At 34.5% G+C, this 12,289-nt stretch overlaps 1 protein-coding gene across 2 annotated transcripts in view; it reads right to left on the bottom strand.

Moving 5' to 3' along the window:
* The window catches only part of LOC119771294 (SLIT-ROBO Rho GTPase-activating protein 1-like), a 60,647-nt gene that overhangs the window by 18,788 nt on the left and 29,570 nt on the right, over positions 1 to 12,289 (bottom strand). For both annotated transcript variants that reach the window (XM_038267155.1, XM_038267154.1), the window contains exons 6-10: positions 12,026 to 12,223; positions 11,809 to 11,937; positions 10,571 to 10,792; positions 10,263 to 10,364; positions 6,343 to 6,540 (exon numbers count right to left, since the gene is read on the bottom strand). In XM_038267155.1, the coding sequence (XP_038123083.1) occupies positions 6,343 to 6,540; positions 10,263 to 10,364; positions 10,571 to 10,792; positions 11,809 to 11,937; positions 12,026 to 12,223 (849 nt within the window). The remainder of the gene's footprint in view (positions 1 to 6,342; positions 6,541 to 10,262; positions 10,365 to 10,570; positions 10,793 to 11,808; positions 11,938 to 12,025; positions 12,224 to 12,289) is intronic.

Below are 12,289 nucleotides of genomic sequence, written 5' to 3' on the forward strand. Positions count from 1 at the left end.
CTGACTTTTACCTATACTAAACTGAAATAAAATTTAAAAATCATTAAAGTTTTTTTTGTTTTTTTTCCCACTGGCCCTAATCCTCTTCCTCTTCAGAGGTGTCTCCAAAAATTATTTGATCTTTGTCCCTGAGCTCTTTTCTTCGGAAGAGGATTAGGGCCACTGAAAAAAAAAAAAAGTTAACTGATTTTCAAATTTTATTTCAGTTTAACATGGGAAAAAAGTCAGAATTCTGAGAAAAAAGTCAGAATTCTGACTTTTTTCTCAGAATTCTGAGTTTAATCTCAAAATTCTGACTTTTTTTTATTGTCAGAATTCAGTCAGGATTCTGAGATTAAAGTCAGAATTTTGAGAAAAAAGTCAGAATTCTGACTTTTACCTATACTAAACTGAAATAAAATTTAAAAATCATTAAAGTTTTTTTTGTTTTTTTTTCCCACTGGCCCTAATCCTCTTCCTCTTCAGAGGTGTCTCCAAAAATTATTTGATCTTTGTCCCTGAGCTCTTTTCTTCGGAAGAGGATTAGGGCCACTGAAAAAAAAAAAAGTTAACTGATTTTCAAATTTTATTTCAGTTTAACATGGGAAAAAAGTCAGAATTCTGAGAAAAAAGTCAGAATTCTGACTTTTTTCTCAGAATTCTGAGTTTAATCTCAAAATTCTGACTTTTTTTTATTGTCAGAATTCAGTCAGGATTCTGAGATTAAAGTCAGAATTTTGAGAAAAAATTCAGAATTCTGACTTTTACCTATACTAAACTGAAATAAAATTTAAAAATCATTAAAGTTTTTTTTGTTTTTTTTTCCCACTGGCCCTAATCCTCTTCCTCTTCAGAGGTGTCTCCAAAAATTATTTGATCTTTGTCCCTGAGCTCTTTTCTTCGGAAGAGGATTAGGGCCACTGAAAAAAAAAAAAGTTAACTGATTTTCAAATTTTATTTCAGTTTAACATGGGAAAAAAGTCAGAATTCTGACTTTTTTCTCAGAATTCTGAGTTTAATCTCAAAATTCTGACTTTTTTTTATTGTCAGAATTCAGTCAGGATTCTGAGATTAAAGTCAGAATTTTGAGAAAAAAGTCAGAATTCTGAGAAAAAATTCAGAATTCTGACTTTTTTTTATTGTCAGAATTCAGTCAGGATTCTGAGATTAAAGTCAGAATTTTGAGAAAAAAGTCAGAATTCTGACTTTTACCTATACTAAACTGAAATAAAATTTAAAAATCATTAAAGTTTTTTTTGTTTTTTTTTTCCCACTGGCCCTAATCCTCTTCCTCTTCAGAGGTGTCTCCAAAAATTATTTGATCTTTGTCCCTGAGCTCTTTTCTTCGGAAGAGGATTAGGGCCACTGAAAAAAAAAAAAAGTTAACTGATTTTCAAATTTTATTTCAGTTTAACATGGGAAAAAAGTCAGAATTCTGACTTTTTTCTCAGAATTCTGACTTTAATCTCAAAATTATGACTTTTTTTTATTGTCGGAATTCAGTCAGGATTCTGAGATTAAAGTCAGAATTTTGAGAAAAAAGTCAGAATTCTGAGAAAAAATTCAGAATTCTGACTTTTACCTATACTAAACTGAAATAAAATTTAAAAAATCATTAAAGTTGTTTTTGTTTTTTTTCCCACTGGCCCTAATCCTCTTCCTCTTCAGAGGTGTCTCCAAAAATTATTTGATCTTTGTCCCTGAGCTCTTTTCTTCGGAAGAGGATTAGGGCCACTGAAAAAAAAAAAAGTTAACTGATTTTCAAATTTTATTTCAGTTTAACATGGGAAAAAAGTCAGAATTCTGACTTTTTTCTCAGAATTCTGAGTTTAATCTCAAAATTCTGACTTTTTTTTTATTGTCAGAATTCAGTCAGGATTCTGAGATTAAAGTCAGAATTTTGAGAAAAAAGTCAGAATTCTGACTTTTACCTATACTAAACTGAAATAAAATTTAAAAATCATTAAAGTTTTTTTTGTTTTTTTTTCCCACTGGCCCTAATCCTCTTCCTCTTCAGAGGTGTCTCCAAAAATTATTTGATCTTTGTCCCTGAGCTCTTTTCTTCGGAAGAGGATTAGGGCCACTGAAAAAAAAAAAAAGTTAACTGATTTTCAAATTTTATTTCAGTTTAACATGGGAAAAAAAGTCAGAATTCTGACTTTTTTCTCAGAATTCTGAGTTTAATCTCAAAATTCTGACTTTTTTTTATTGTCAGAATTCAGTCAGGATTCTGAGATTAAAGTCAGAATTTTGAGAAAAAATTCAGAATTCTGACTTTTACCTATACTAAACTGAAATAAAATTTAAAAATCATTAAAGTTTTTTTTGTTTTTTTTTCCCACTGGCCCTAATCCTCTTCCTCTTCAGAGGTGTCTCCAAAAATTATTTGATCTTTGTCCCTGAGCTCTTTTCTTCGGAAGAGGATTAGGGCCACTGAAAAAAAAAAAAGTTAACTGATTTTCAAATTTTATTTCAGTTTAACATGGGAAAAAAGTCAGAATTCTGACTTTTTTCTCAGAATTCTGAGTTTAATCTCAAAATTCTGACTTTTTTTTTATTGTCAGAATTCAGTCAGGATTCTGAGATTAAAGTCAGAATTTTGAGAAAAAAAGTCAGAATTCTGACTTTTACCTATACTAAACTGAAATAAAATTTAAAAATCATTAAAGTTTTTTTTGTTTTTTTTTCCCACTGGCCCTAATCCTCTTCCTCTTCAGAGGTGTCTCCAAAAATTATTTGATCTTTGTCCCTGAGCTCTTTTCTTCGGAAGAGGATTAGGGCCACTGAAAAAAAAAAAAAGTTAACTGATTTTCAAATTTTATTTCAGTTTAACATGGGAAAAAAGTCAGAATTCTGACTTTTTTCTCAGAATTCTGAGTTTAATCTCAAAATTCTGACTTTTTTTTTATTGTCAGAATTCAGTCAGGATTCTGAGATTAAAGTCAGAATTTTGAGAAAAAAATTCAGAATTCTGACTTTTACCTATACTAAACTGAAATAAAATTTAAAAATCATTAAAGTTTTTTTTGTTTTTTTTCCCACTGGCCCTAATCCTCTTCCTCTTCAGAGGTGTCTCCAAAAATTATTTGATCTTTGTCCCTGAGCTCTTTTCTTCGGAAGAGGATTAGGGCCACTGAAAAAAAAAAAAGTTAACTGATTTTCAAATTTTATTTCAGTTTAACATGGGAAAAAAGTCAGAATTCTGACTTTTTTCTCAGAATTCTGAGTTTAATCTCAAAATTCTGACTTTTTTTTATTGTCAGAATTCAGTCAGGATTCTGAGATTAAAGTCAGAATTTTGAGAAAAAAGTCAGAATTCTGACTTTTACCTATACTAAACTGAAATAAAATTTAAAAATCATTAAAGTTTTTTTTGTTTTTTTTCCCACTGGCCCTAATCCTCTTCCTCTTCAGAGGTGTCTCCAAAAATTATTTGATCTTTGTCCCTGAGCTCTTTTCTTCGGAAGAGGATTAGGGCCACTGAAAAAAAAAAAAGTTAACTGATTTTCAAATTTTATTTCAGTTTAACATGGGAAAAAAGTCAGAATTCTGACTTTTTTCTCAGAATTCTGAGTTTAATCTCAAAATTCTGACTTTTTTTTATTGTCAGAATTCAGTCAGGATTCTGAGATTAAAGTCAGAATTTTGAGAAAAAATTCAGAATTCTGACTTTTACCTATACTAAACTGAAATAAAATTTAAAAATCATTAAAGTTTTTTTTGTTTTTTTTCCCACTGGCCCTAATCCTCTTCCTCTTCAGAGGTGTCTCCAAAAATTATTTGATCTTTGTCCCTGAGCTCTTTTCTTCGGAAGAGGATTAGGGCCACTGAAAAAAAAAAAAGTTAACTGATTTTCAAATTTTATTTCAGTTTAACATGGGAAAAAAGTCAGAATTCTGACTTTATTCTCAGAATTTTGACAGAACTTTCTCAGAACTTCTGACTTTTTTTTATTGTCAGAATTCAGTCAGGATTCTGAGAATAAAGTCAGAATTCTGAGAAAAAATTCAGAATTCTGACTTTTACCTATACTAAACTGAAATAAAATTTAAAAATCATTAAAGTTTTTTTTGTTTTTTTTCCCACTGGCCCTAATCCTCTTCCTCTTCAGAGGTGTCTCCAAAAATTATTTGATCTTTGTCCCTGAGCTCTTTTCTTCGGAAGAGGATTAGGGCCACTGAAAAAAAAAAAAGTTAACTGATTTTCAAATTTTATTTCAGTTTAACATGGGAAAAAAAGTCAGAATTCTGACTTTTTTCTCAGAATTCTGAGTTTAATCTCAAAATTCTGACTTTTTTTTATTGTCAGAATTCAGTCAGGATTCTGAGATTAAAGTCAGAATTTTGAGAAAAAAGTCAGAATTCTGAGAAAAAATTCAGAATTCTGACTTTTACCTATACTAAACTGAAATAAAATTTAAAAATCATTAAAGTTGTTTTTGTTTTTTTTCCCACTGGCCCTAATCCTCTTCCTCTTCAGAGGTGTCTCCAAAAATTATTTGATCTTTGTCCCTGAGCTCTTTTCTTCGGAAGAGGATTAGGGCCACTGAAAAAAAAAAAAGTTAACTGATTTTCAAATTTTATTTCAGTTTAACATGGGAAAAAAGTCAGAATTCTGACTTTTTTCTCAGAATTCTGAGTTTAATCTCAAAATTCTGACTTTTTTTTATTGTCAGAATTCAGTCAGGATTCTGAGATTAAAGTCAGAATTTTGAGAAAAAAGTCAGAATTCTGACTTTTACCTATACTAAACTGAAATAAAATTTAAAAATCATTAAAGTTTTTTTTGTTTTTTTTTCCCACTGGCCCTAATCCTCTTCCTCTTCAGAGGTGTCTCCAAAAATTATTTGATCTTTGTCCCTGAGCTCTTTTCTTCGGAAGAGGATTAGGGCCACTGAAAAAAAAAAAAGTTAACTGATTTTCAAATTTTATTTCAGTTTAACATGGGAAAAAAGTCAGAATTCTGACTTTTTTCTCAGAATTCTGAGTTTAATCTCAAAATTCTGACTTTTTTTTATTGTCAGAATTCAGTCAGGATTCTGAGATTAAAGTCAGAATTTTGAGAAAAAAGTCAGAATTCTGAGAAAAAATTCAGAATTCTGACTTTTACCTATACTAAACTGAAATAAAATTTAAAAATCATTAAAGTTGTTTTTGTTTTTTTTTCCCACTGGCCCTAATCCTCTTCCTCTTCAGAGGTGTCTCCAAAAATTATTTGATCTTTGTCCCTGAGCTCTTTTCTTCGGAAGAGGATTAGGGCCACTGAAAAAAAAAAAAGTTAACTGATTTTCAAATTTTATTTCAGTTTAACATGGGAAAAAAGTCAGAATTCTGACTTTTTTCTCAGAATTCTGAGTTTAATCTCAAAATTCTGACTTTTTTTTTATTGTCAGAATTCAGTCAGGATTCTGAGATTAAAGTCAGAATTTTGAGAAAAAAGTCAGAATTCTGACTTTTACCTATACTAAACTGAAATAAAATTTAAAAATCATTAAAGTTTTTTTTGTTTTTTTTTCCCACTGGCCCTAATCCTCTTCCTCTTCAGAGGTGTCTCCAAAAATTATTTGATCTTTTTCCCCGAGCTCTTTTCTTCGGGAAAAGGATTAGGGCATGAAAAAAAAAAAAAGTTAATGATTTTCAAATTTTATTTCAGTTTAAAATGGGAAAAAAGTCAGAATTTGCTTTTTCTCAGAATTCTGATTTATCCAAAATTTGCTTTTTTTTTTTTGTCAGTTCGTCAGGATTCTTTTAAAAAATTTTTAAAAAAATCGAATTCTGAGAAAAAAAAAAATTTTAAATTTTTAACGGAAAAAAAATTTTTAAAAAAAAAAATTTTAAATAAAATTAAAAAAAATCATTAATTTTTTTTTTTTTTTTTCCATGGCCCTAATCCCCCTTCCTCTTTCAGAGGGGTTAAAAAATTATTTATTTTGTCCCCGGTTTTTTTTGGGAATTTCACAAAAAAAAAATTAATGCCGTTTAAAAAGGGGAAAAAAATAATTTCTTTTCCAAACATTCCCAGATTTGCTTTTTTTTTTAAATTAGTCCAAGTGTCGAACTGGGAAAAAAAAAACTGTCTAACAAATAAATTTAGGCCATGGCCCAAACCCCCGTCGCAAGGGAATTATTTTTTTTTTAATTTATCACCTTCCAAAATTTTCCCCAAGGTTTTATTTCCTTTAAAAATCTTCATAAAAAATTTTAAAAAAAGGGGGGCCTTTGGGGAAAAAAAAAAATTTAAAAAAAGGGTTTTTTTTTAAAAAAAAAAAAATTTTTTGGGGAGAAAAATCACTTTTTTGGGCCCTTTTTCTGATTGCTCTGAATGAAGACCCAGGGCAGGCGGGCTGCCACCCAGTTTCCTCACGTTGAAGTAGAAGAGCTCCGTCTCCTGCTGGTTTGCTCGTCTCTTTGCCAGGCTGGGTTTGTTCAGGTAGCCGTCCGACACGCTGGACTTGACCGACTCGGAGGAGGGGCTGTGGGTGAAGCTCTGGGAGACGTCGCAGTCGTCCAGCACGGTCATGTCCTGCAGCGTGGTCAGAGTCGCACCCCAGGTCTTCTTCACCTGAAGGAAACTTTTTTTTAATGTTTGGAAGCTGTTATACTTTAACTCATTCTCACTTTATTTACATCCTCCATGTAGAAAGAGCTTCCCTACATTTGATCACGTTACAATCACGAACCTGAGCTTGTTTTATTGACGTCTTAAGTGATGCAACAACTAACTAGTGCATAATTTTATAACAGAATGGAAATCAGTAATAATCTTATCTGAAAAGTGTGGAGGGCCTCTCTGCATTAATCCTAGGCTGCACATTTTTAAACTGAAATTCCTCCACATAGAAAAGAGTGAACTTCAACAAACATCCTTTTTAAATCTTGCCACCAAAGTTAAGCTTGGATTTAACTTTGGACTTTGACTACACCGTTCTGATATATAATATATATCTGAGTTTTTCCTAGAAGGTTTGAACCCAAACCAGTTCCAAATCTGCAGATCTAAAAGGGGTTTCCTCCAGGATTTTCCTGCATTTATCTCCATCCTTCCTCCCATCGTAACCGACCGACTTTCCTGGTGGAAAAAAAATACTCCCACAGCATGATGCTGCCACCTCCATGTTTACATGGTAAGGATGACATCTTATGAGAGTTATAAAATAGAAAGATATTGTTTCAGGCTTCCTAAAAGTATTCCATGGGTTTCATTTAAGACTCGTACTACTTTTCCAGGTATTTCTAGTCCAGCTGGCTTTAGAAAGCGATGTTTGTTTGCTATTTAACTCAGAGATTTACAGGAAAGTTCTGTGGCTTACATGAAAACATTAAATTAAATAAGAGTATTTAATTATTTGCAGACTCTTGTTTGCAGCCTTTATAACCGATGTAAAGCTGCTTCTATTTGCCTGTGATGATCAGGGTGCGGTTGTTTGTTGGGAGCTGCTGAGACGTGCAGATGCTGCCCATTAATCCCGACTCCTTCAGCAGTTTTATGCCCTTCAGGCCCAGTTAACAGCTGCCCTCTGTGCTGCACAGCAACGGGGACACGGCATCAGACTGCAGCAGCGAGTCGCTCAGCTTTATTTTTAGAGGCTACATCTGCTACATTATCACCCAATTAAAACTGTATAAATTACAATGATTCAATGAGGAAGTTTTGAATCAGGAAACTGCTCTGAGGGGTATTTTTGTTCCGTTTAGTGAGTTTGTTTAACAAATCGAACAGATTCTAACAGCTTAAAGATATCTGGGGAAAATGCTCTGTAGCGTTCATGCACTAAAGATGGAGGAATCACATCATTTACAATAGTTGATCTGGTCAAAAAGGTCCTGTGTTCAGGTAACGGGAACAAAGTTTTTATCCATTAATCATAGTCAAACTCATTTTAATCAAAGCTTCTTTTTTTAGTGTAAAAATGATTATATAACTTCCTGGTTTGATTATCAAAAATTACCGTATTTTCACGACCATAAGGCGCACCGTACTAAAAGGCGCAGTCTCAGTAATGTGTGCCATTACTGTATTTAACACACATGAGGCGCACCGGATTATAGGGCGCGGGTTTTATATACAGGTACTACGTTTAAATACCTCTACTGCGTATTTAAAAATAGAGCGGGAGCTAAAATGAGTATGTTTGTGCTTTATTCAAGTATTTACAGGTGCTGGTCATAAAATTAGAATATCATGAAAAAGTAGATTGATTTCAGTAATTCCATTTAAAAAGTGAAACTTGTATATTATATTCATACATTACATACAAACTCATATATTTCAGATGTTTATTTTGTTTAATTTTGATGATTACAAATGACAACAAATGAAAATCTCAAATTCATCATATCAGAAAATTAGAATATTGCTGAAGACCAATAAAAACAAAGGATTTATAGAAATGTTGGCCAACTGAAAAGTATGAACATGAAAAGTATGAGCATGTACAGCACTCAGTATTTAGTTGGGCCTCCTTTGGCCTGTATTACTGCAGCAATGCGGCGTGGCATGGAGTCGATCAGTCTGTGGCACTGCTCAGGTGTTATGATAGCCCAGGTTGCTCTAATAGTGGCTTTTAGCTCTTCTGAATTGTTGGGTCTGGTGTATTGCATCTTCTTCTTCACAATACCCCATAGATTTTCTATGGGGTTAAGGTCAGGAGAGTTTGCTGGCCAATTAAGAACAGGGATACCATGGTCCTTCAACCAGGTACTGGTAGCTTTGGCACTGTGTGCAGGTGCCAAGTCCTGTTGGAAAATGAAATCTGCATCTCCAAAAAGTTGGTCAGCTGCAGGAAGCATGAAGTGCTCTAAAACTTCCTGGTATGTGGCTGCGTTGACCCTGGACCTCAGAAAACACAATGGACCAACACCAGCAGATGACATGGCACCCCAAACCATCACTGACTGTGGAAACTTTACACTGGACTTCAAGCAACGTGGATGAAGTGCCTCTCTTCTTTTCCTCCAGACTCTGGGACCTTGATTTCCAAAGGAAATGCAAAATTTACTTTCATCAGAGAACATGACTTTGGACCACTCACCAGCAGTCCAGTCCTGTTTCTCTTTAGCCCAGGCAAGACGCTTCTGACGCTGTCTGTGGTTCAAGAGTGGCTTGACACAAGGAATGCGACAGCAGAAACCCATGTCTTTCATACGTCTGTGTGTGGTGGTTCTTGAAGCACTCACTCCAGCTGCAGTCCACTCTTTGTGAATCTCCCCCACATTTTTGAATGGGTTTTGTTTCACAATCCTCTCCAGGGTGCGGTTATCTCTCTTGCTTGTACACTTTTTTCGACCACATCTTTTCCTTCCCTTCGCCTCTCTATTAATGTGCTTGGACACTGAGCTCTGTGAACAGCCAGCCTCTTTAGCGATGACCTTTTGTGTCTTGCCCTCCTTGTGCAAGGTGTCGATGGTCGTCTTTTGGACAACTGTCAAGTCAGCAGTCTTCCCCATGATTGTGTAGCCTATAGAACTAGACTGAAAGACCATTTAAAGGCTTTTGCAGGTGGTTTGAGTTAATTAGCTGATTAGAGTGTGGCACCAGGGGCCATCAATTTTGAACCTTTTCACAATATTCTAATTTTCTGATATGATGAATTTGAGATTTTCATTTGTTGTCATTTGTAATCATCAAAATTAAACAAAATAAACATCTGAAATATATGAGTTTGTATGTAATGTATGAATATAATATACAAGTTTCACTTTTTAAATGGAATTACTGAAATCAATCTACTTTTTCATGATATTCTAATTTTATGACCAGCACCTGTATTACAAAGTATTAATCAAACCCATCAAAGTCATCATCCTCTGTTTCTGAATTAAACAGCTGCGCTAAATCAGACATGACAATTCCCCCTTCTTCGAGTCACTTTCCATGCCGGGCGGCTCCTCGGAAATGATGCCGGCTTTTGCTAAAGCTGGAACAATAGTGCCAGCAGAGACGTTAACGAGGATTTCTTAACTTTTTAACTTAACTTTTTAACTTTCTAATTAACTTTTTACCTTTTTTTACCTTACCTTTTTTTTCAGCTTAATTTCCAGTAGGTTATATATCATTAAGGGCTCATCTAATTGGTCAAATGCCAAAATCAGGTGTGCAGCCATGTAGCAGCATCTTTGCAGAATGGCTGGATATAGATCTAGTGTTTCTAGACCTCACTGAGGGACGAGGGGGGCTAACTTACCCTATAAAGGATTAATGACTTTTCTTTTTCTTTTTTTGTTTGTTCAGCAAATCTAAAATGTCTCCCTCCCTCCATCATTTCACTGCGTTTCATCTCTGACCTCCTCGTTTTCAATCTTCAGGGACGCCAGGCGGGTCTGGAGCTGAGTGAGGCGCAACGAGAGCTCCGCCTGAACCTGGGGCTGAGAGGCAATCTGGGTCGTCTGGAGGAAGAGAAACGGCATCATGACTACGAGAGAAATCTGCAAAGCCTCAGATCTGAAACCTGATTAGTGTCATAATCTGTTACAAAACTTTATGATGATTGTTAAATATATATATATATATATATATATAGAGAGAGAGAGGGAAAGTGGTGGATAATAACTTTTTTTTTATTTTGTCTTCTTCAAATGAAACTCATCCTTACTGTGTCGCCCATGTGCGCTTGGAAGCTGAAGCGCTGCGGCGGGCAAAAGGCAGTGGGGTAGAGGCCCAGTAGACGCTGCCTGTCGCGGGCAGGGTCCAGGTTCTCCACAGCCCCTTCTAGAACCTCCAGGCCGGCCCTCCTGGAGGCTTCAAGGCTCAGTTCGGCGGATAGGTAGGTCCTCAGAGCCCGGCTCAGACTGGAGTGGTACCCTAAGTCACAGCACTAAGAAACACAGCAACACCACATCTTAGAAATCCTTAAAACTGTTAAAGTTATGATAATTGATTAATCCCGGATAAAAAAAATGGAATATTGGATGAAAAGTAAGAACTAATTTAAGGTTTTATTGTCATAATTAAAGAAAAGTAACCTTTAAAGTGTTTCTGGAAAACTTGCTTTCTCGTTTGACTCTTTGGTTGCATTTTTTAACAATTAACCAAACTTATTGTTAATTATAATTAATTAAACTTGTATTCTAACTTATTTTTTTATGAAAAAGACTTTAAAAAAGGCTTATATAGACATTATGTGAAATAATTAACGGTAAGGCTATAGAATAGTTGACTCTTCTACAACTTTAAATCAATAAAACTGACAATTAAATCTTATTTTCTGGGTCATCCATCCGTTTTTATTTCTAATCTGTAACCCCACTTCCATGTGGAGTTCCCCAAAGCTTTGTGCTCGGTCCCTGCGCTATGTTTACCATCAAAGGTTCAAAATGAATGGTTAATTTTTAATGTTCTTAACATATTTCAGACAAATGGGAAGCTGGAAGTTTCCTTGATTTCATAAATATATTTGTATTATATAACATTAAATATATAATACGTTATATATTATATTTAAATATATAGTACATTAAATATATAATGCGTTTTATTTGGGCATTTTACTTTCTTTAATGATTCTTTTCTAAAAAAACATGATCTTAAAGAGCTTCTTTGAAGTTCGGCAGGTTATCTTTGATGTTACCTTGATTTTAATTTCTTCACTTTGGATTATTCAAAGTCATTTTAATTTCAGTGAAATAAATCAGCAGGTCATACTCAGACGATTATAGAATATATTGAAAAATGGAACCCAGCTGGTTGTTTCTGTTGGTGATTAGATCATTTCTGATTTAGGAAAATAAAAAAGATTACTATTGTTTATAACGAGAAATGATTTTTGAATTAACAAAAAAGCAGATCTTAAAGAGCCGCAGCTTTTCCATAAACGGTGGCTATCAGACTCACGTCGATGATGTCGGGCAGATCATGGATGTAGTATTTAAAGACGGAGGCGTTGGTTGCCTCCAGAGTCAGTAAATACTCATTTCTGGCCTTCAGAGTCTTTAGTTTGTTCTCCGAGTACTTTGCCTTCCTCTGAGAACAAGAACAATAAAATATTAAACATAAAAATCAATTTACAGTCACCGTTCAGATGTATCCCTTCATGTCATAACTGTGTCACCTTCTCTCTCATCTTCTCCATCTTCCGGGCGGCGTTGCGTCTCTGATGACGTTCCTCTATTCGCAGGCCGAACACGGGCTCCATCCCGCCGCCTGTCCCTGACACGCCCTTTACACGCCCCTCCTGGCGCTCCGCCTCCCGCAGCTTGGCCTCAGCACTGAACATCTCCGCGTTGTACATGTGATACGTCTTCATCACCTAGGCAACATCACACCAGTTAGTTTGTAGTTAGGTTCAATTGGATAATCAGAGTCTCTCTATATT

Source organism: Cyprinodon tularosa, unplaced genomic scaffold (genome assembly GCF_016077235.1).
Source record: "Cyprinodon tularosa strain WSP-4 unplaced genomic scaffold, ASM1607723v1 ctg663, whole genome shotgun sequence".
Lineage (NCBI taxonomy): Eukaryota > Metazoa > Chordata > Actinopteri > Cyprinodontiformes > Cyprinodontidae > Cyprinodon > Cyprinodon tularosa.